Here is a 23,620-nt window from a genome sequence, read left to right as displayed (position 1 = left end):
GTGACCTGCAAACTATGAAATGAACTCGTGAATGGACGCCGGACGAGTGTCCGGCATATCTACTCCGATGCTTAAGGTCAGCAGGTGAAGAAGAAAAGTGAAATGACTTGTATATATGTGAATATACGTGAGAATGCTCAAGTATTCAAAATTCTAGAATCTGTAAATGAAATTAATACATGTTATTTATAGGAAAAAATCTCTTGATTACCTTGTTTTCAGTGCCCTAATGTTAAGTATGGTAGGATGATTGCCCATTTCCTACTTCTGATGGCTTCTCTGACACGCCACACTCATGTTGTTCTGACAAATAAGATATACACTCGAGTGTGTTGCGCTTCTCGAGGCAGTCCGGGTAGATAGTTCCCGGGAGCTTGTATGTGAGCCTGGGCTCCCGACTGTCCGAGAAGAAAATATCCCGAGTAACCCCATGCCCGGCTGATGAAGAAAGTAATCTGCATATTGAATCTAATTTGGACTATCCATTTAATTTCTCGAGTAATCCATTACTTCGGCACTTATGGGGTATCACCACTATACAATTTTCAAACATTTAAATGACTAAAAATTCACAAAACTTTCTTAATATACTCTAGATATTTAATCTAGCAATCCACGCTCTAAATCGTCAAAAACATTAGCGATGAACGAGTGGATTTTTGTAATATTGTATTCTGATATATTTTTTATACGACAAAAACTGTCTTTTATAAGTATTTAATTAATGAAGTAAGTAAATGAGATACATCAAAATAATATTTGTTAATAATTAAGGCAAACCGATATAAAAATATTTGTGAACATATTCAACCAAATTTAACGTAGACTTAACAACAAGACAGAATAATAATCATGCGAAATGCAATCACGCTATACGTTCTTACGTTACTGATCTGTATTTTTTATGAAGGTAATTAAAATATTCTTAAAACTTCATTACGAAGATTTCTTCATAGCTTTTCTCAAGATCATTCTGTAATAAATAATAATAATAATTAAAAAACGAAGATCATTGCATGTACTCAGAAATAATTCTAACATCCAACTGATATTGATGAGGAAGACAAACGTTGTTAATTAACTAAAACAATTATGAACCTTAATCTTTTCAAATCTTATTCTCTTTTCGACAGATTATTTCATCTGTTTCTCCTATCCGTAGGTATATCAATCGGTATCATCTCCGCTTTATCACTCAAAAGCTTCTTCCTCCCCATCAATCAAACACCTCCTCCATCGCCCCTAGAACCTCCGCCACCACATGCACCGCCTCCGCCTCCCCCTCCCCCTCCGCCTCCGCCTCCGCCTCCGCCACTTGCAGTGGCACTACCACCGCCAGCTCCTCAGAACAACATGAGAGATGATGAATTATTGTGGAGAGCTTCTACAGTTTCGGCAAATATTCAAGAATTCGGAGATGGGAAGAGGGTGATCCTTGTTCCTAGAGTGGCGTTCATGTTTTTAACACCGGGGCCATTGCCTCTCGCTCCATTGTGGGATGTGTTTTTCAGGGGATATCAAGGGAAGTACTCCATTTATGTTTATGCTCATCCTTCTTACAATGAGTCTGCGCCTCAGGATTCTGTTTTTCATGGAACGAGGATTCCTAGCCAGGTTTCTCGATTAGACTCTCTACTAATTCATCCTCGTCAAATTCATCCGTAACATTTCTTTCTTTTGGTGCAGCCAGTCCAATGGGGTACCATATCGATGATTGACGCAGAAAGAAGACTTCTTGCAAATGCTCTACTCGATCCCTCTAACCAAAGATTTGTGCTGCTCTCCGATTCATGCATTCCACTCTACAACTTCTCCACAATCTACGACTACCTAATAAGCTCAAGCCATAGTTTCTTGGCATCTGTCGACGACCCTCGAAAGCCTGGCCGTGGCCGATACAACCGCCAAATGTGGCCCACGATCACCATCCAGCAGTGGCGGAAGGGGTCCCAATGGTTCGAGCTCCACCGCGAACTCGCCTTGAAACTCGTATCCGACCAAAAATACCACAAGGTTTTTCAAGATTTCTGCCTCCCACCATGCTACAATGATGAGCACTATTTCCCAACTTTGGTGAACATTCTTGGTTTGGAGATGATGAATGCCAATAGGAGCATTACTCGGGTCGATTGGTCTCGGGGCGGGCCTCACCCGAGAAGATTCGGATGGGTTGACGTCAGAATTGAATTGTTGCATTGGCTCCGGTTCGATTCGGAATGCATGTACAATGGACACACCACCAACGTATGCTACCTTTTTGCTAGGAAATTTCTGCCCAACACGTTGGGACCCTTGTTAAAGATTGCTCCCTCGGTTCTAGGTTTTGATCCTTGATGCCATCTCAGTTTCTCTTGCCTCCATTCTCTTCTATCTTATTACTATTTTAAATTTAGCCTTTCAGATTTTTATAGCAAACGTTTAGGATTCAATAATCGCCTCAGTACCTACGAATATAACTTTTGATAAAACGACAAGCGTTCGATTCTACAATTGATATCATAACTAAAATCACGTATTTGTTACTCATGGATTGCAATAAGTATAATTATTCATAAAACGCTGATATAACTTTTGATAAAACGACAAGCGTTCAATTCTACAATTGATATCATAATTAAAATCACGTATTTGTTACTCATGGATCGCAAGAAATCCAATTATTCATAAAATGATTGTTGAGGAGCACACCACAAATTTGACGAAATCAACTCATTTTTCTTGCAAGCACTCTATAAATTATGGTCCGATCCGTGTCCTAATCATAATTAAATGAATTTCCTCAACCACTTTTTGCTAAAGTCGTGAGAGACGACGCACTATTTCAAATGAAGAACTGGAAAAAGACTGATAATGTTGCATTTTTTCCATCTATATTGCACCATCAGTAATTAAGATGTGAAACAGCTTAAATCCACGATTACTGACACCAAAAGATTCAAAATGTATCTGAGTTTAATTCGAATAATCTGTCACATTATTTACTTGGGACGACGAGGGAAGTTCTCGCCCCAGAAACGTCGGTGAAAACAAGACTGGCTTTGGTGGGATATGTATGCACTGAACACTTCCTTCTAACATCTCCACAACCTTAGTCATTGATGGCCTATCCGATGGACTTGTCTGAATGCACCAAAAACCAACCAAAAACATTTTCCTTATAGTTTCGTGTTCCTCTTCACCCATAATTTCCTCTAGTTTCTTCTCTTGGAAAACCATCATGTCCTCGTATATTTTGTCAGGAAAATAATTTTCACTAGCCTCGGGTTGATCACCGACTTGGGAAAATTTTCTCGCTCCAACCATTTCAAGAACCATCATACCGTAGCTATATACATCAGATTTATGAGAAACTCCTCCAATGTTTCTAAAGAAAACTTCGGGAGCAATATATCCAGCCGTCCCTCTTGCACCGAATATCGATAAAATACTCTCCTGCTTTTGGCAGAGTTTAGCTAGCCCAAAATCCGAAATTTTCGGACAAAACTCTTCGTCTAAAAGAATATTTTGAGGCTTGATGTCGAAGTGAACAATCCTAGTATTTGCAACCTCGATGTAGATATTCTAGACCTCTCGCTACGCCAACCGCGATCTTGTACAACTTTTCCCACTGCAAATGGACAATTGAAATGAACTTGTCCAAAGATTTATTAGGCATAAATTCATAGACTAGAGCTCTTTTATTCTTGTCAAGGCAAAAACCCAAGAGAGTGACAATATTTACATGGGAAGTTCTACTGATACTCATGACTTCGTTAATAAATTCTTCACCATAACCACTGTTTGTCTCGACCAAAACCTTGAAAGCAACATAACGGCCATCAGGCAGAGTTCCTCGGTATACACTGCCGTGACCTCCTTGTCCTAGCTTATCGGTGAAAGATTTTGATATTTTCTTGATTTCATTAAATCTATAGCGCTTTGGAGCCATCGATCCATGGTTCTGTATATAATTGTCGAGGCATTGACTTCTACTTTGCTTGTCCGTCTTGCGCAGATTGCGTTGTATTTTGATCATGGATGATATAACTATGATAGAAATTCCAAGTGACACCCCTGCATATTCAGACAACAATTTGACTGCATTATATGGTAACGAAGTTGAATAACTAAGGAAAAAATGTACAGTTAGTTTACCTAGAATTATATACTTGATCTTGTGATCACCAGAAATTACTTTTCTCGACCCTGAAACAGAAACAGATTAACAGGGGAAGTTTTGATCGTACAATTAGTACTATATTTCAAACATGATGTCCAGTACCATTTCCAGTTCGAGTGCTATTGCAAACAAAGGCATGAGGACGATCGATGCAGTAGCAGGTGAAGGACCTCGAATCTTGATTATACCCACACACTCCACCAGATATGACACACCTCTCGCAGAGATCATTATTTGCCGACCACTGTATCGAAAATCCATCATCAAAAGCCTCCTGCAAAATCGGTGTCCAAGAACTTGTAGCATTTCGTAAAGTCTGAGAGGCATTTTGGCTAATAGGAACAGAAATACTACTGTCACATAACATATCAGTGCTCAAAGAACCCGATAATTCTGTCTCTCTTATCATACATGCATTGTTCCATCTGTTTGTTCCATTCACAGTGCAGCTGAACTGATTCAAGGGCCGGTGATTCATGTCGCAACCATAGTACATGGTGATGTTCTGGTCGTTAGAAGTCGGAGAAAACTGGAAAATTTTGACATCTAAGGTTGTGTTGAAGAAGAACTTTGGGCATACTGTGTCTTATAAGTCTTGTCTTGCAATCTTGAGAGTCTGTTGCGTAATCGATTTGTAAAACACTGTAGATCATTGATGATATGTTGAGAAGTGGGAATCTGTCGGCTACACAGATGAGCTTGAAGCCTGGATACCCACAAGAAATGGGACGATCGCCTCCCCAGAAGGGATAGCTTATGTTTCCTAAATTCGCGCATTGAAACAGTTCGCAACACTTTGTGTAGTTTGTGTTATTAGGCAGGGAAGATGAAGCAGAAGAACGGATCAAGCATAGGCTTGTTATGAGGCTGAAGAGGGAAGATTTTGGTCGAGAGTTTTGTGGAAGCATGGAGAGAGACCAATGAATCTCCAAAAAGTTTGTGTATCGATAACACGATCCTACACACAATCCATGCATTTAAGGTCTCAGATACCCCAAATATATTGTGATCATTAGATTTAGCATAAGAGCAATAGTTTTGTATGATCAAGCAAAAGACTCCAGTGAGCAACTTTGAGTAGAACTTGTTTTCCAGTCTGCATGAGACTAGTCACCTAAATTACTTTGTGGTGCCAGTCTTCATGCAAAATTAATGGATGATAACTAGTCATTTGGGCAAAGTCATTAGACAGACAAAACTAGACTCAAGAAATCTATTGTTTTGATTCCAATATAAAGTGGAACTAGCTAGAATCAAACTGTTCCGTGTGATCTTAATTCGAGTTAAAACTTTTTAAATTATTTTATCCAATTAATTAAATTTAATTATAAAAGAATTACATTACAAAGCTTTCGTACTTTATTTTTTAAAAGAAAAAATTGGAGTTTGATATAGGGGAACTTCGGCCCTGCAGTGGGTGGATTAAAATATTTAAATTTTATTTCGAGACATTAAGGTTCGAGATTAATTTACACCTTTGGTCTCCATTCTATATTATCATCGTTTTGGTTCCTAAATGTTTCCACGAGTCTATTTGAATGAAATCGTGGTAGGATCCGGTCCAAGGAATCACTTTCTTTCAGACACAAGCATGCCAGTCCAGTAGCACATTCTCCAAAACATGAGATGGGTCTCGGGTTTGAGACCTACAAAACTACCCTCCCCACCCCCCAACCCAAGGGAGAGTGGCGTTCTTTCCTTTTTTAAGCCGTGGGTGCAAGACTGCCACTACATTTTTCATCTCTTACTCAAACATTCGAGCTACCGCACGGTCGCCTCGCAAACTTCAGTTAGCAACTTCATCCATGCAGTGTGTTCACCCATTTTACTGGAGTTCCCGAAAAGCTGCAACAAGACTCTATGAACTTTCATTATACATCTCGGATATGAAATCGATTAGATAAGATTCAATTCATTTGTATTCGTGTACCTTAGTTTTGATAGACATAAATACTTTGCAAAAATATAGAGCAAGAGTTCATATGGACGAATATCCAAAACAGTATACAATTCTTGATCTTAGTTTCAGTTCATCTTTGACCCGCAAACATGGAGGGCAACCTATGACAATTAAAATATACATGTTTTAAGATGAGAGAGAGCTGAAACTGCAAACTGAACACCATCAGACGATGCATGATATTTTACACGAAAACAAAACACGGAGTTTTTATGTTTTCTCAGGTCAGCTTATATATCATTCAGATAACTTACTTTTATAAGCATGTTCTAAATGGTACATAACTGGGACTCGGAGACCGTCCAACATGGAAATAATGGGTTGCTGCAATATACCTTCTTAAATGATGCCAGCAGCATGAATTTTTGTGGATTTCAACCGTTCACCATATCAGGCCTTTTCTCCTCCTAAATCTATCGACACGATCAGTACTCATCCTTGATTTTTCAGGAATGCTCGATTTCTTAGATTTGTCCAGTCGGCTATCCAAACTGTTTCTTGAAATTTCTGGAAGATCTGGTGGTAACTCAATCGTGTCTGCAGTGTTGCTTTCTACTGATTTGCACTTATTCTCTGGCTCTAATGAAGCTGTTGCTGAACCATTCGGTGCTCGTTTTAATTTTCCAAGAGCCAATACAAACTTTTTCAGATGTTTGATGAACTCAGGATACAGTTCGAGATTGCAATGTCCACCACCATTTATCCATATAGGATCATACTTTACATTGCAAAGCTCCCAAAGCTGCTTGCCATGTGAGCAATCAACGACGTCATCTGCTGTTCCCTAAATATTGACAACAAATTGAGCAATACATATAATACAATTTTTTGAAAAAAAAATCGGAGGCAAGTCCATATGATAATGATCTTGAGAATCTTTAGACATTTCACGAGAGAGAGACAAAAAGGCAGGGTAAGGGAGTTTCTTTTAAACGGAAATAGGAAAACTTACATGAATAACAAGAATTGGACAATTTATTCCACCAATTTTGTCAATATTCTGTAATTAACAAAAAACCTTTTGAGTGCTAATCAAACAAGTTTCAGTTTGCAAATTAGGTCATTGAATTATAGTTGCACAGCTAGTACCTTGTAAATATCGAACCAATATGTCCGTTTTACAGGGTACAACACCCGTAACCCAGATAAAATTGGACTGTGGAGAACAACCCCTCTCAAGTCAGGTATTCGTGCTGCAAGATCAATGGTGGGACCACTACCAACAGATTGACCGTACAGTATTAATTGGTCGTCTTTAACCCCATATTTTTCCTTGAGGCACTTGTATACAGCATCAATGTCTGCGTATGTATTACATTCAGTTGGCTGTTTCAAAGAAAAGGGATGGATAGGTCAAATTTGACAGGACCAAACATGCAAACACTTGACAGGTAATGCTAAATTTATAGGTAAAATCTTTTGACTTGTTATCCAGAATCCTAATTAACAAAAAGCACGAAAAAAGTGTGATGCAAAGGCAAAAAAGTATCTCTTTCTACCATCTGGAAACGGCCCAACAAGAAATAAGATTTCATTCAAGGCTCCTATCGAAGCCAACGATACTACCTTCGGCAAATTGCACCTAGCTAGCTTACATAATGCCAATGATATTACAAGTGGAGTAATTAAAATAATAAATTTTCAATGAAACGAACAGAGAAAAAGGAAAAAAAAAAGTAATCAAAGAAAGCACCGAAAACCATCATCGTATTATACAATCACCTTTCAAAACGAATTTAACTAAAAAAAGGTGGGGAAATATTTCAGTAGCAAACATTTGATGATGGACATACTGCTGCCAATCTAGTGAGAACAAATATAGATTTATATTGTGATGAAAGCATGCATCTGACCTTTCCAGTGGACTGTCCATAGCCTGAGTAATCATACCTGAATATGATGAAGAAATTAGCAAAAAAAAAAACTAGCCGCTCTAAAAGGCCAGCCAAATGGAGAATACCAAAGCAATATCATATAGTGACTATAAAAATTAGTGAAGGAAATCATTTAGTTTCAAAGAAAAGGTAACTTCGTGAGAAAAAAGGTAACCAAACTAACACAAGTGGCATGTGACATTCAATGTACACCTTTTTGCTTCTTCAAGTATTATTATAATTGATGTTGATGGTAATGAATAAACACCAACATCTGGAGGAGTTAGATGTTCTTTTTCTCAGTACAAAATTAGGGAAAAAAATTTATGACAACTATCAAGAAAAGGTACGATACAAAAAAGAAAGATTACCCTTCATCCACCATCAGAAAAAAATGTTTTTATGACAACTATCACTGAAAAGGTACGAGTGATACAAAAAAAGAAAGATTGCCCTTCATCCACCATCAGAAAGATGAAAGATTGACTTGGTAGAAAGAATACTTATGAAACAAAGAGTTCAGTTCTGAATTCAGAGTCATTTACATTTTGCTTATATCAAATTATTAAAACTGTTTCACAATAACACTGTCCTCCATTCAATTCCAAAATGCCATCACCAATCCAACACTAACAAATCAAATCCAAGTCTATCAATCAAGAAATTCCGTAGATGATGCAATTAACTGATGAAAGATCAGTCCACCAAAAAAATTTCTTTAATTGGTCAAAAGACATGCTTCCTAAATCAAGGTTGTCATCTTCAATCATCCATTACGACTCACAAAGTAGGGACATCAAGAACTACACTCCATATTATAATTACACATATTGATTCAGAAGTTTTTCTTAATACATTCACTGGTATGGTGGACATGATCGAAAAGTTCAACACGTGAAACTATCCACCATTTGCATCCAGCTACAAGGTTGAATGCTACATCATGAAAATACGAATTTTCAACAGCGGAGATAAACCTAACGTTGCGCCTATGGGAATATTTATTTGAAAATTCAAGTTTGCAACTAAATAAAGACAAGATCTTGAAAAGCATTGCTGTAAATTCTATCGCAGGCATTTTTCAGGGAAGAGTATCTTTACAGGAGCATATATTTCTCCTGATTCCATTCTTTATCTTTTTATTGCATGCATTAATTTTGAGCACTAGTAATTTGGCACCCAACAGTAGAACACAGGCTTTCCCAAGCAGGATGTGGGACCTGATATTACATAATCACAACTTGCTTGGAAGGTATTAACTGATAAAACATGGTAAACGTCAATTGCTATGCATGATGAAGTTCAGTCTGTTACTTTTCACGGGTCATTTTTTACTCCTGCCCATGGTAGATAGGCCAAAGTTGTGGTACACCGAGCAATTCACACCTTATGTGGGGGTCATCGTTGAATTATCCAGTAATTACACAAATCTCAGATAAAATTTACGTGGGACGCATCTATAAATACTCCAACGAATTGAATTAAACTGGGCATACTAGTATGTGACAGATAATTAAAATTAATCCACTATGAAATAGTCATTCTTTATTCCCAGATTTTATCAATCCAAATATATTCTCCGAGACGAATTATTCTTCAAAAAGTATTTATTCTCGTTTATCGTTAGAATAAGTGGATGAGAATAATTCCAAATTTCCAACAAAAATAAATAAATTGATTACGAAAAAAAGTAAACCCAAAAGCTTTGCAGCATCAGTTTTCAATATTGGGGCAAAACCAAAAATCAATGTAAACACGAAGGCAATCACCAATTAGCGAAGCAAACCTAAACAACAGAGGACAAAATTCGAAATATTACCCCATCATATTGATGCGAAGACGGAGGCTGAGCTCGACGAAAAGCTCAAACATCTGACCTAAATCGGCGGCGTTACCGTGGGAATAGAGGACAGTCGCAGTCGCCTTAGGGTGGCTGATGTGAACCGCCACCACATCATTCCCTTTACGCGTCCTCAGCCTCAAAACGTCAACGGCGTCCCTTCGAGGCACCTCCGGAATACACAGCACCCCTCCACACGACTCGTCCGCCACGACCGTGTACGACGGCGGGGTCGGCGGGAAGAAAGCGAACTTAGCAGCGATCGACGAAGTAACCCCACCCATTGCGTTCTTCAGCGGCTATGCGATAATTCCCTTCTCTGTGGTGGTCCAGCAACTGAATTGCACAATTCATAAAGGAAGCTGTTGTTTTTCTTGATAATCTCTTCTTACTTTTTACCTCCCACTATTTAGATCTCGAATTCGGAAGGGATATGCGATTGGGAAACAGAGAGAAGCGATGGCGAGAGGCGGCGCGTGGGAAGAGGGTACGATGGTTGAGAGTGGGGAAAATGAGCAGATTTAGGATGGAATCTGGTCCGGATCTAAAGGGGGTTTGGGAATTTAGAACGTTGGGGATTTTACTTTGTACCAATTATCAATCAATTATTATTGACATAATTGTCAAAAATAAGAATATACAATAGGAACACTAAATTCAATAACATAAATTATCAAAATTATAAATATATAACGACAAAATTTATATAATTTTTACGATTTTGATATTTTATAATGTCAAATCTCAATCTCAATGTGTCGTATTTTTTACGGGAAATTGGCCTTCAGTCCCCAGCCGTCGATTTTTTTTGTATTCAGTCCATGTGTACTTTTTTAGTACCACATTTCCACATGAAGTGTACCACATTTTATATGACATAGTACCACAATTTTGTGGGTAAGAAGTGAACCCAAAGAAATGTTTTGATTGAGAATTTTTCACCAACTTTCCCTATTTTTTTAATAATTTTAATTTTTTTTAAGACATAATATCGAAGTATCCACGTTCATTTAATTACTCCAACGAAAAAAAGTCAAAATTACAAAACAAATTTAGATTGTCAAAAAAGAAGAAGAAACATACATCATGATTGAGAATGATATTAATAAAAAGTTAGAGATATATGGATAGATAAATAATAATTTTGATATAAAAAATAATAATTTTTATGAACCAAATATAATTGAAACTGGAATAGATATCTTGTGAGACGATCTCACGAATCTTTATTTGTGAGACGGGTCAATCTTACGATTTTCACAATAAAAAGTAATATTCTTATTTTAATATAAAAAATAATATTTTTTCACGGATGACCTAAATTAGAGATCGATCTCACAAAAAATGACTTGTGAGACCGTCTCACACAAATTTTTGATTTGAAACTATATCTTACAAATTTAAATCATAAAACGATTTTATAAGAGTTTTGGGTTATATCATGTATAAAATCTATGAGGTGGCTAATACTACGTGCACTCTTAACGATTAGGGAACCTAAATTAATTAACGAGTGAATATAGGTTGGTTGCCCACTCTATTATTATGAATATGAATGAATTTGGGAATCAAAATTGACTTCTTCGAGATTCTCTATTATGAGTATGTGGGCACGATATAATATTTTACGCATTTGAATGAATTCTACATAATTATTATAAATAAATGTCAATTAAATGTTCCATGAAATTGGATAGTTGGATTTGAACATAGAATTTAAATTACAATTTTTGACACATAACCTACTATGTTGTGACGTGATGATATTCATCAATTTAATATCATAAAAATATATATTACAGATCCAATAGGTGAACGTCAATTATGTTTACCTAGATAATCAAAAAAGATCAAATATCATATATATATATATATATATATATTCAGTTAAAGAAATATAGTGAGAAAATCACACAATAGCCTATCATTACAAATGGCAAACAAATTTTTGAGCACTGATATTATTCAGGTATAGCGACGAGCAAAGGTCGCCAAGCTCTCCTCAGCAATCGCTGCCGGAACGTAGCCGCTGGCGGACGCCGAGTTCGTGCCCCACATCTGCTTATGCCGCCTCCGAAACCACCGCCAGAGGTCGGCGACGACCGCTTCCTGGCATTTCCCGCAACCCTGTCCTCGGGTCCCGGTGGCGAAGACACGAAAAAATCCTTGAGCTTGCGACTCACAGAAAACGACTTTCCCTTCTCACGTGACCTCCCTTCGCCGCTGTCACGCATCCGATCCGGAGATCTTCCATACCGAAGCTTCGGCGGAGTTCTTCCACCGTCTCCATCGCCGTGACCGAGAAGCATCCGGAGAGTCGTCCTTCTGCGGAGGGGGATCACTTGGCTGGTAATTGGGCTTCTTGTGGGGCTTCTAGCGACCGTACACGTGGTGGCTAACATCTTGATTCTCTGCAGAGGTGCCATTAGTGGTTTTACAGAGGAAGAATAATGGATAGATTAAAGTTAGGATATTCATGTAAAGCGAATGTGTGAGCACGAGGAAGGGAAAGGGAACCAAAAGAGAGAAAATGTGGGCAGTGGAATAATAATAACAAAGAATACGGATGGAAGGGTGGGCTCTGTCTCCTTCATGCATAATCATTTCACGAAACATATGTTCGGATAATTCAACGTTTCGATAGGTCGATCTATTTCGTCTCTGGATCCAACAATGGTTGGATATTGTATAAACATATATATTTTTTAAAAAAATAATCGAACGAAATTATAAATGTATTTTCCATAATTTAAGCATTGTAAAGATTAGATTCCAAACCTAAAAATCACCATATGGTTGGGAACCCCACGGTCCACGGGCATCGGTTTGGCATGAAAGCAAACGTATCATGTACAAATAACTCAATATTGAGAAATAATGTTTATAAAAATATTATTTTTTTTAAAAAAAAACCTATAGGTCCCATTTTGTGATTTTGCTTCGACAAAATTCGATAAAGGTTCCAACTTGAACTTTTGACCATAATGGTTGTCATTATATTCTGATAACCGCAGCAAATAAATATTCTTCACCAAGCAAGGAAAGCCTCACAAGATTAAAATATAAATTTTGCCACTGTAACATTCGATGTTTTAATTTAAATTGGGCAAGTAATTTATTGTCTGATACTTGAAAATTGGAGCGGAAATGACGAAAACCAACCCATTTAAAACATATATTACTTTCAAAGGAGTTTCAAAACTTTACTTAAAATTTGACGCAATAAAATCTTTAGGCTTTATTTGGATAAATTGATTTCAAACCCAGAACAACAAATACATTAGTTGTTTTGATAAATCCAATGAATCATTTTTTTTAGTCGTGGATTTCAAAATAATACCAATATGGAGTCATTTCAGATCACTTTTCCAAATTACACACATAAAAATTAAAATTTTATTCTTGAGAAGCAAATGTGTCATCCTCATCTGTCTTTGTTATATTGCTATCGATATGAAAGAATAGGACTTCAACGGTCCTTGAAAAAATTTACTCAACTTTCAATCTTTTCTTCCTTCAGTCTTTCGTGGATGAAGATTGAAAATCAGTCAACATCTGAGAAGTGGAACACCGCAAGTTTTGGCATTTGGATCTATAATTTACTCAAAGAAGCACCGTTGCTGGTGGGTCTGCAAGACTCGTGCAACTCTGAAAGGAACTCATCTTTGACTACAGTCATGATTGAGTTCAAATAAATTATAGTATCCTTGATTACATTGTTGTCCTATAATAAAATTCCAGATATAAAAGAACATCGACATACCAAAAATCTCACGGCAAAAAGAATGCGCACTCATTGGCTTTGCTGAATATCCTCACTGATCTTATTCTTGCCCCGAAGCATATCTGAAAAACCGCCCCTCATAATACGCCTGAATCTCGTGTCCTCGACTGGTGGTTGTGGTTGTGGTTGTGTTAAGGGTTTTGGATGGGGATCCGTCGGATCTGGTGGGGGAGCTACGGTGTCACCGACTTCCTTTTTCCCGAGGAGCCCGCTTTCACCGAAAAAACTGGTGACAGAGGACGGTAATCCGAGATGAGCACCCATCACCTTACTCAAAGCATCGAATGTTCCACCCGACCTTTCTTTTAGTATGATTTCTAGAGCTTCCTTGTGTGCTGGATCAAGAGCATCCATGTCTTTTAATAGATTCTGAATTGCTGGAAGGAGGAAATCGCGAACGCTAGAAGATGGGAGATCTGTATCAAAAAATGGAACGACAAATTATATGGAGAAACTGCAAATCATATGCAACATTTGGCATGATATCCTTGTACAAAGCAAACAATATTCAGCATATGGGACTCAGCGACCATCCAGTTGAAGTTTGCAGAATATTTAACATGACAAGCAATATTCGTGATGACAACATGATCTTGATGTTAAATATTGGCAATTCTACTGTTTGGGCTAAAAATAAAATTAATCATTACGAGTAAACATCTACATTATAAGCAATTTCAATTAATGGGAAGAGCAACAGACCTGTTGCATCAAGAGCACGAATTGATTCACAAAAGGCATTAGCTCTTTCCCGTCGACGTGTTATATCACCAGAAGGGGGCGGCGATGAAGTGAACTGAAAAATCTTGGACAGGAGATGTGAAGAGAGTTAAAGAAAAAATAGTATATTGGGATTATGAACTGTTAAGAAAGGCCAAAAGTTCTTGAAATATGATGGAAAATATGTGCCCAAGAAGGGTACTGAAGGATATAATCTCGAAGCCTGTCGGTTGTATGAGGTACAGAGACCACCAATGCACGAACCACGGCAATGGTGGCTTCATGTGATCCATCTTCAAGAAATGCATCCATCTGTATCCGTATCTTGTCAACAATCTACAATGCAACTTGGTCAGTCAATTATATTAATCCGCTCCATGAAGTTGGCTAGACCATAATGCCTAATAGAGTGCATACCATGTCATTCTTAAAATGTTGTGCCACAGCTCCAAAAGCATCTATGCTCGCATACTTCACATTCAGGTTTTGGTCAGAGCCAAGAGTCACGAGTGCAGGTAAAATGTGAGTGGAGGCAACCTTAGCGTCAATATGTGGCACCTAGGAACCAAGATATCATAAACTTCTGAGCACAACCACCGTGTTAAGAAAAACAACGTTCCTTCAGAAAGAAGAGAAACTCACAAGGACTTTCAGAAGGTTTGCAGCACTTATTTTTAAATTTACATCAGAACTCACAACCATTTCCCATAGGATTTTTAATATCATACTGTGGTGGTCTTCGAAGGTACTGCATCATAAATATTGCCACGAGTCAGCCAATGAACTACTCATCTATGAATCACGTGAACTGACGATTTCTCTGCAGGTAAAAGTACCAGATAAAGCGGACAGAATTGGCAATATCTTGCTTCGCTGGTTGACCATCCTGTCCACAACTTTGAATCAACAGATTCCTCAAGTACTCAGTCAAGTGATCACGCTCACTTGGGTGCCCTAGTACACCTGCAAGAAGAAGTGGTAGGACACACATCGTGGCAAGTCTCTGAGCCATTGCAGTTTGAGGCATCAAACCTGTAATGAGAGAAGACATGCAATTTGTAAGTAAAGCTAGCAGCTAAATGTATAAATAATTTTTAAGATCCAACAAACATTACCTTTGATTTTTGACTGGACTGTAAAGGGGAAGTACTTTAAATCAGCGATATCACCTATGGCTACTAAGAACACCGGTAGCATTATGCATGTCAAATAAAATTCCCCAAATTGCGCAGCCACTGCCAGAAGAAACTGCATTTCATTCCAAAATTATATATTTGAATAAAAAGAAAGAAGAAAACTACAGACAAGAGAAAATGGAGAAATGCCACCACAAACTCAAATTCAAAAAGAAAGTAAAGTACCCTCATGATTCGATTTCTTATATGATCTTCCTTCTGAGGCAATAGAGAAGACAACTGAATCAAACAGGGAAAGCACTCAGTATGAAGCCACTCAAATGCAGGCCATTCAACATTTTCCCTGAGAAAAAAAAAATGTAAGCACCAAGACAATTGTGGAGATTCTTGATCCATACAATGATAGCTTAGCAAAAAAGGATATGGTAAAACAGGAAGTTAAGGAAAGAAGCCTGTGTAACACGTTTACCCAGCATAAAGCTCGAGCAAAGATGGAGTGATGGACTTTCCCGCAGAATCTAAAACTGAAGAAAATGGACAAGTCTCCAAAGCTTTCCGATGCACATACGGGAGCATTTCAGCTAGCAGCCGCAACAGAACATCGACATTCCAATGTTCTCTTTCACCTAAAACATGAAGATGTGACTCAACGGAACCTTCAACCCCTGATAGAGGCGGACAACGCTGGCAGACACAATGTATCAGATGAATGTAACATGGAAGAAGAGGCTCAAATGGTAATTTTGTGCAATACGCAACTGTACCTGAGCAGAACCCAAGATGTGAGAGAGTAAAACTCTTAGAATATGATCCAACATATTACCCCACTGTATCAGAGCAGGAACTAATTCCTTCATTGTAGTTTCAACTACTATACCAGATGAATCACAAACTAATTGAAACATCATCTCCTCAACCTATCAGCAAACAAAAGTGAGGGAATTAGAGGAAGCCTTTTGTCTTGATCTATTGCGCTTTTTTTCGTGTTAGGCTTCAAATCATATGACCAGGGAAATGCTCCATTCCGTAGGCATCATGGAGCTTACATTTGTAGGAAATCCTGTCAAGTCAGATATCTTCTCCATGATTGCCTTGAAGCATGTTTAGTGAGGCTGACCTTGAAATATTTATCTGTATTTGGGAAGAGCGGCAGCAATAAAGCCAGATTATGAGCAGCAGCCTCCCTGACAACTGTAGCAGAATCCTCAATTAGCTGTTGTACAATGGACAAGATGAGGGAATCGCGGATCTCTGGCCGCACAAATTCTGCAAGCTCCCCACATGATTGGGCGACAAGCAACCTACGTTCCTCATACATGTGATTAATCTATATGAATAAAATCATCAATTGTCAGAAAAAAGTATAGGCTCTATAAATATAAGTTTTAAAAAAAAAGATGATGCTGGCAAATTTAAAATGGTTCTAACTTGTTCCCAACACTGGGGTAGCAGTTCTGTTTCTGTTCTCAACTCCCCAACATTTTTGGCAAGAGTAACACAAGCCTGTAACGATAAACAAATTCATCAGTGTGACCTTCAAGACCTACGAAGCCGCCATTACTAACTTTCAGATACTTACACTCATTATAATTCGTCTTTGCTGCTCATCTGGACGCTTTATAAGATTGAACAATGTGTGGGTCAAGGAATCTCGCGTATCACTCTCTGGATGACGCTCAATTGCGCACATAATCAAAGGAAGTAGCTCCTAAGAAAGGCGAACTTCAATTAATTTGATGACAAGAAAAATCTAAAAGTGCATATAATATCGCTACAATTTAGGAACAATAACCAAAACCTTTTGAAGAACATACAGAAATATAAATTTGCACTTCTCGATGGTGCAGATAGTATCACAGAAATTTTAGGAACAATAATCCAGAGTTCTTGAAGTGCATACAGAAAAATACACAGCGCACCTCTCGATGGTTGATAAGAACATAAGGCACAATTTTAGGCAATGAATTTGAAAGTATCCGAATGGTTTCCAAACCCTGACACCAGAAATTAGTTCAAGGTGTTAGCCTAGTAAGAAAATAATGAGGCCACTGAAATTGGCACGTTCAGAATGGAACAAGAACTTGCCATTTTTTCAGCATTTAATTCAGGATCAAGGTTGTCTGAATTTGTGAGTAGGCCCTCGGTCTCTAAGGCAGATTTTCCATTGTCCCCTATAGAATTTTCTCGTTTCTCAATATGTTCATTACCACCAGAAGAACTTAGAAACTCTTGCAGCAATTTCTCAGATTTGCTGTTTGCATCATCAGAATCATGTGCTGTCAGTAGTTGAGTATTTTCACTGTCTAAATCTGCTAATTGACCAACTATAGGACCTATATTATTATTTACCCATTGGGGATCCTCAACATTATGAGCTGCCCCATCACTCGCTTTTTCTGATTTGACTAATTCCATGGACTCCATATTCATCAAAATTTTAGCTTTTGACATCTCCATTTCATTCTGAAGTATTTCTTTTTCTTTATCAGGCCTTGTGAAGGATAGAGATGGCAAGAGTGCTTTATCAGATGCCAACAAAAACTTCCCGGATTGAGCTCCTTCAATGTGCATTTTCAGGGAAGTTATTTCAGCTCTACAATCATTGAGTTCTGTTCTTTGGCTTTCCAAAGTCTTCTTCAAATCTTGAACCTGATACAAATTCATCGCTACATGTAATGAATGAAATAAACATGAGGAAATAAATATATAGACACAGAATGTGCTAGATTTACCAGGTTTTCTCTGTCTTTGATATCTTTCTGCAGCATCTCCAATGATTTGGTCAACACTGCAACTTGTGTGTCAGACATTTCCTTGCTTTTTAGCAAAGATTGCCTATCCTTTTTCAGTCTGTCATTTTCTTTATGAAAAGACTCATTTTCTCGGAGCATAGCTATTTTCTCCTGAAGTATATGGCAAAGATTAGAATGACAGGTTCAACAAAAGAAAACACATTCACATACAAAAAGATCATCATATAGCAGGTGAACTCATTCAAGACAAAAATTTGATAATCTAGTAAAACCTTCAACCATGTATCGACTTTTTAGATATTCTTCAAATGAAATATCTTACGTGAATACAACTGATTAATTCGTGATATATTAACAACTGTAATCACATCACATTGTTTGAAGACGCACAGCTAAGCAAAAAAATTATAGCCTTAAACTTTTAAACCCATTTGGAACTCTAATGCTGCCTAAACGATGTGATCTGTAGATCAGTATAGCTGGAAATAATGATAATGTGTTTACTCAGAAACCTAATAATGACCTACAGTCCTGGATGGAAACATCATGCTAAAACCACTGGCTTCGGATTGTTGACCTTTCAAAGTTGGATAATATGAGATCTGCAACTAAAAGTGCACAACTATTAGTCAATTCCATTATAAGTGGTTGTTTGTCCAGCATCAGTTCCATTACAAATGAGGAATGGCCAATAAGCTTTAGCGACTTCCTATCTAGAGGCTATTCATCTAGGTTTGGATTTCCCTCTTGGACCTATGGCCTAAATTAGCTCTCTTGTTGAAAATAGACACAAATGGTGGAAGAGCGATTTGAAAAGGGGCTGCTGTTGGACCAATGTCAGTAATGTGATCAGTTTTTATATTACAGGTTGTACTAAGGCGCAAATACTGAATACTGATAGGTGAGTAAAAAAAATCCAAAGCGAGCAGCCATGGACACTGGCTTCTCAAGACAATATTGTGTCCCACATTGGTCCTATACCAAAATACGGATTGGCTAATAAGTTTGAAAGCCAATCTTGAGGCCTGAAAACTAAAAGCACTGGTTTTTTATCACTTTAAGCAGTAAGAAGATTAATTCATTCAACAGTCAAGATGTACCTCAGCAGCCTCAGCACCAGAAGAAAGATATTGGTAGTAATAATGTCGTAGGGCATCCGGAACGCACGCAGGTGAGTGTTGCCATTGATCCAGATTCTGGTCGGTTACCTGTTGTGGAGGTTACGGAAATTGATAGTAACTCAGATGAAACACATACACACACATACACAAAATGACAATTGATTAGATAAGATAAACGGATGGCAACTATGTTCAGCATCTTCCAAAATTTTCAATTGTTGAAAACATCGATAGATTCATGTTAAAGGAATTATTTATCATTGTGATGATAGAAAGGAAAATGGAACTCTCTTAATAATAGGCCTCATACTTACACCAGTGGCTGCATCCATGCTAAGTTGAGGAGGGTCATTATGTCCCCCTCAACTTTTTAGAGATCCTTTTAAGCTTTTATATGAGTTAGAGATTGTTATGAATGAGCCCAGTGGAGAAGAGGGTTAAAAGTTCAAGCATCCTGACTAGTTCCAACTAAATATGTTAACTAAATGTTAGAATAAATTACGACTCGCAAATGAAATCCATGTCCTTGCCATTTGTCTTTAAAAAAATCAAAATAAACTCTGCAGTTAACTATACACTATTCAACATACTATAAATCTATCATAAATATATGATTAGATTGATTAATATGTTTCTGATTGTGGACGTCCCAACAAAGTATCCTTTTCATGATAGGATTTAAATTTACGAAAAAGAATCACAAACATTCATCAAATGATCTGAAAAAGGTTGATCTAAATAGAAGGACTAGATGTACAAATTCTTCAACCAAATTCACTTTTTAATCAATCAATTTGATGTATTTACAAGCTTACATTAGAATTTTTTTAAAAAAAATTGATATTCTTCTGAATCGTGAAATTAATGAGCACACAAGTGTTGCACAACATAGGTTCTAGGAAGAAGTTTGAAATGGTCTATGTGCTAGTAAAAATGAGATTCTTCAGCATCTTGGTTAACATTGTTTTTTTGCATACTAATGTCTCTCAATAAGTTCTAAGCCTTTCCCTTGCATAGAATACTAATCAGAAGGAATTAGACTAATTACCTCCTCATAAAATGTCATCGCAGTCAAGCGATAGCCTGCCAAAAGTAAATATTCTTTAACTGCACAGTTAATATCCAAGCGCTCGTTATCCTTGAGGGAGCCCAACTCCGAGAAAGACACATCCTTCTTCACAGGTTGAACAGTAGATCCATTATTTCCAGAAGCACTGACATTCGGATCTATTAAAGATAAAAAAAAACATCTAAATTCACAAGAAATACTACATAAGAATGGCATAAATTCCTGCATATGCTTAAAAAACTGTAGGAGTGTAGGTATTGGAAAAACCTAGAGAACCTATAACATAATTTCATTCTGGAAAAAACACGAGTGATAGGCCACCTCTCTTTTACTGCCCCAAGTATGTTTTAATATCGGTTAAACAATAAGTTGGAATTTAAATTTAATTCAGTTTCAGTAATTACTGCTTGATTCAATCAAGTTAGACTCAAATTTCCTCTGCAACTCAGCCTTCAGCTTAAGAATATCTTCTTGAGCTAATCGAAGCTCATAATCACTGACTGCCATTTTTTCTTCTAGTGATTCCTTTTCTTCAAGTAGATTCTGGGGGTCTGCAACTGTTTGCATGGCCAATATAAGCAAAGAAAATAAGTTGAGGTCAAATCACATGTAAATCTGAGATAAAACACAAGACCCAGACAATTAGTGCCAAATTAATATACAATAATAAATTCACAGAGTATAGTTATGCAGGTGTAACTAGCAACAACGAATTATGGTTGCCATAAAATAACATGTATGATACCAAAATGTGATTTTATGCGAGTATTTTTGTGCACACACATAAGGATACAAAAGTTCTGATACATTCATTCATTAGCTCATCTATTATTGCCCTAATAGCATCATCATACACATTAATTAAACAGAATCACAACGAACAATTAAATTGCTAAAAATAGCACCAGAACTTGGCCGAATAGGCTTGTGCCACAATATATGTCACTAGTAGCATAAGAACATCGTATAATACTTACAAGATTATGATGTTCTTTATGGCCCAGAAAATTTTATTTTCATTACCAATGGTTTCTTTAATCAAAATTTTTTTTGAAAGCTTATCAGAGAACTTGGGGCCATAAAAACTACAAACCCATACCTCGTATTTGAAAGGGAAAAAATGCAAAAGCAAATAGCTATATAAGACTATACGGGATCTTAACATGTTAAACTATAGCTGTCAGCCATGAGACCAAGAGTAGAGCCCAGATTCAACAAACTATGTTTTTAGGTGGAATAGTCTCTAAAGCTCATTGACAGCGATTCTGGAGCCAATGTGGGATAAAAAAATCATCCAAACCTCGAGAAACCAACAGCCATGGTGGCTCACTCTAAATGGCTTTCATTTACCTTTAATCCAATCGATACTAACCCGATGGTAGTTCTTTTCCAGAATCTCTTCTTCTGCCATGTCAACTCCTAACAAGGGCACAAAGACTAGGCCATAAATCCAACTGTCAAAGAGAAGAACCCAAGCTCATGAGACATATCTATCGGAGAGTCTCTTACACTTGTTGGTCGTTCGACAATTGATTTTCGAGCCAGTATGAGATCATAACAGTAGCAAATTATCAGCTGAAATTATGCTACAAAAATAATAGCTATCTTATTGTGCTTCTTTGCCTTCCGCAGTTTTTGTGAAACTTTGATTGCAAGCTCTTGACATGTCATTTGAAAAATGCAGCAAACTATCAACTGTAATCTAAACTACAAACAACGTAATCATCCTATTGAGCTTCTACACATGCCATCAGACTCTTAAAGATGTGAGTGCTGAAGGATGAGTCATCCCAAAACATCAAAATCTGATCTTTGACTTACAACTGATTATCCTCAACACAGATTTCAAAACTCAAGCTTTGTAAAAAGATTAAGACCTAATTGGATGTGTGCATTCTTCACCAACTTCAGTAATAAATTAGAGACATAAAAAATATTTCATCTATATCTATATAGTAACTGAAGCACAAAACAGCTTTCAAGACACCAAATTAATTGTTGTCTTGATTTCATATTTTCTTAAGATGATGTCCATCGAATTGCAAGCAAATTGCAAGAAGACAAAGTTACAATGCCATCACTCTTCCTGGTATTTTGCTCACACGAGTATCATATATACACAGTGGCACCGCCAAAAAAACCGCACACTTTTCCGTGCGTCCACGTTTTGTTATGTATACGCACGAAACTAACCTCGTAGGGAGTTGAAACGGGAGATCTGATCGGGAGGAAAACGAGATGGATCGGAAAAGAATTGCTTGAGGCGAATCGCATGGTCGTGGCGTCCATCTTCGAGGAGCTCGTGGAGAAGCTCGAACGCCGACAGAAGGTAGTTCTCTTCCAGTAAGAAATTCACCACGCAATTGCACAGCGACGAGCTCTCCACGTCCATACCGAATTCCTGATATCAATTCGATCGCCGCGTATCGGATCAAAGCCTATGCAGCGGCGAATCGTATCTCATTTTGTAGTGAAGCTCTTGGTAAGATCTGTGGAGCGTAAATTCAGGAGAATTAATGATGTTCGATATTTTTGGCTGTGAATTTGTACTCGGCGGTCGTGACTGTGAGAGAACGCAAATTTTACCATTTCTTCATATTTCTTTTTCCTAAATTGTTCTACCATTTCTGATATATTGGATCCTTTATTAATATTTTTCAAAAATTATTTTATAAAGAAAATTATTATTATTATTATTATTACCAGCAAATAATATGGCAATAATTCTACTTAAAATTATATTATGAAAAAAATAAGTAAAAATTGGGGGCCTTTTCCTTATAATATTCTTTACAAAAATAAATAAATGTAATAGAAAAATGTTATTTTTCGCATTTGAAAAAAATATATACGAGAAAGCTGGATAAGAAAAAATAAATTAAAAAATTAGTATAAATTTTACAAGAGTTTTTTTTTTTTTTGAAAGGTGGGTATATACTTTTAAAAATTTTAAAATTCTTCAAATGACGTTTTAATAGTGTATTTTATGTATGTAATGAACGACATGTCATTTTTTTTTATATCATTGCGAGTTAATGTTATGTTTTATAAAATGTTATTTATTTTATGAGTAGACCTTTTGTAAGACGGTCTCGCGAATTTTTATTTGTGAGACGGGTCAATCCTACCGATATTTACAATAAAAAGTAATACTCTTAGCACAAAAAGTAATATTTTTCATTAATGACCAAATAAAAGATATGT

At 37.1% G+C, this 23,620-nt stretch overlaps 4 protein-coding genes and 1 pseudogene across 9 annotated transcripts; 1 reads left to right on the top strand and 4 right to left on the bottom strand.

Annotated features, from left to right (window-relative positions):
- The first annotated feature begins 1,092 nt into the window (after positions 1 to 1,092).
- LOC142538337 (glycosyltransferase BC10) lies at positions 1,093 to 2,334 on the top strand. Its single transcript, XM_075643679.1, has 2 exons — positions 1,093 to 1,614; positions 1,687 to 2,334. Exons 1-2 carry the CDS (start codon positions 1,093 to 1,095, stop codon positions 2,332 to 2,334), a joined length of 1,170 nt encoding a protein of 389 aa, XP_075499794.1.
- Positions 2,335 to 2,689: 355 nt separating this feature from the next.
- Positions 2,690 to 5,260, bottom strand: LOC142538892 (LEAF RUST 10 DISEASE-RESISTANCE LOCUS RECEPTOR-LIKE PROTEIN KINASE-like 2.3; annotated as a pseudogene).
- Positions 5,261 to 5,613: 353 nt separating this feature from the next.
- On the bottom strand, positions 5,614 to 10,428 carry LOC142539687 (uncharacterized). Of its 3 annotated transcripts, none has more exons than XM_075645307.1 (6): positions 9,813 to 10,428; positions 7,973 to 8,009; positions 7,209 to 7,445; positions 7,072 to 7,119; positions 6,455 to 6,903; positions 5,614 to 6,004 (listed from the first exon to the last, which is right to left on the bottom strand). In XM_075645307.1, the coding sequence occupies exons 1-5, from the start codon at positions 10,115 to 10,117 to the stop codon at positions 6,502 to 6,504; spliced, it is 1,029 nt and encodes a 342-aa protein (XP_075501422.1). In that variant the 5' UTR covers positions 10,118 to 10,428; the 3' UTR covers positions 5,614 to 6,004; positions 6,455 to 6,501. The 3 variants fall into 3 exon arrangements, with proteins under 3 accessions (XP_075501422.1, XP_075501421.1, XP_075501420.1); XM_075645306.1 differs by lacking the exon at positions 5,614 to 6,004 and adding an exon at positions 6,126 to 6,220; XM_075645305.1 differs by lacking the exon at positions 5,614 to 6,004 and having other exon boundaries at positions 6,126 to 6,903; positions 9,813 to 10,427.
- Positions 10,429 to 11,794: 1,366 nt separating this feature from the next.
- LOC142538336 (uncharacterized) lies at positions 11,795 to 12,259 on the bottom strand. Its single transcript, XM_075643678.1, has one exon. The coding sequence runs from the start codon at positions 12,257 to 12,259 to the stop codon at positions 11,795 to 11,797; it is 465 nt and encodes a 154-aa protein (XP_075499793.1).
- A 953-nt stretch (positions 12,260 to 13,212) lies between these two features.
- On the bottom strand, positions 13,213 to 23,017 carry LOC142539686 (uncharacterized). 4 transcript variants are annotated; one of them, XM_075645304.1, is made up of 21 exons: positions 22,610 to 23,017; positions 20,821 to 20,973; positions 20,396 to 20,574; positions 19,327 to 19,434; positions 18,206 to 18,376; positions 17,559 to 18,122; positions 17,393 to 17,467; positions 17,053 to 17,181; positions 16,902 to 16,976; positions 16,591 to 16,800; positions 16,238 to 16,390; positions 15,943 to 16,157; positions 15,699 to 15,816; positions 15,453 to 15,585; positions 15,174 to 15,369; positions 14,980 to 15,085; positions 14,755 to 14,895; positions 14,550 to 14,673; positions 14,320 to 14,436; positions 13,593 to 14,033; positions 13,213 to 13,496 (listed from the first exon to the last, which is right to left on the bottom strand). In XM_075645304.1, the coding sequence occupies exons 1-20, from the start codon at positions 22,806 to 22,808 to the stop codon at positions 13,627 to 13,629; spliced, it is 3,573 nt and encodes a 1,190-aa protein (XP_075501419.1). In that variant the 5' UTR covers positions 22,809 to 23,017; the 3' UTR covers positions 13,213 to 13,496; positions 13,593 to 13,626. The 4 variants fall into 4 exon arrangements, with proteins under 4 accessions (XP_075501419.1, XP_075501417.1, XP_075501418.1 ...); XM_075645302.1 differs by having other exon boundaries at positions 13,213 to 13,502; positions 13,597 to 14,033; XM_075645303.1 differs by having other exon boundaries at positions 13,213 to 13,481; positions 13,597 to 14,033.
- Between the last annotated feature and the right edge of the window lie 603 nt (positions 23,018 to 23,620).

This window comes from Primulina tabacum, chromosome 3 (assembly GCF_025594145.1).
Source record: "Primulina tabacum isolate GXHZ01 chromosome 3, ASM2559414v2, whole genome shotgun sequence".
Classification (NCBI taxonomy): Eukaryota; Viridiplantae; Streptophyta; class Magnoliopsida; order Lamiales; family Gesneriaceae; genus Primulina; species Primulina tabacum.
The sequence above is the reverse complement of the archived record's forward strand: the minus strand, read 5'-3'. Positions and strand labels throughout refer to the sequence as shown.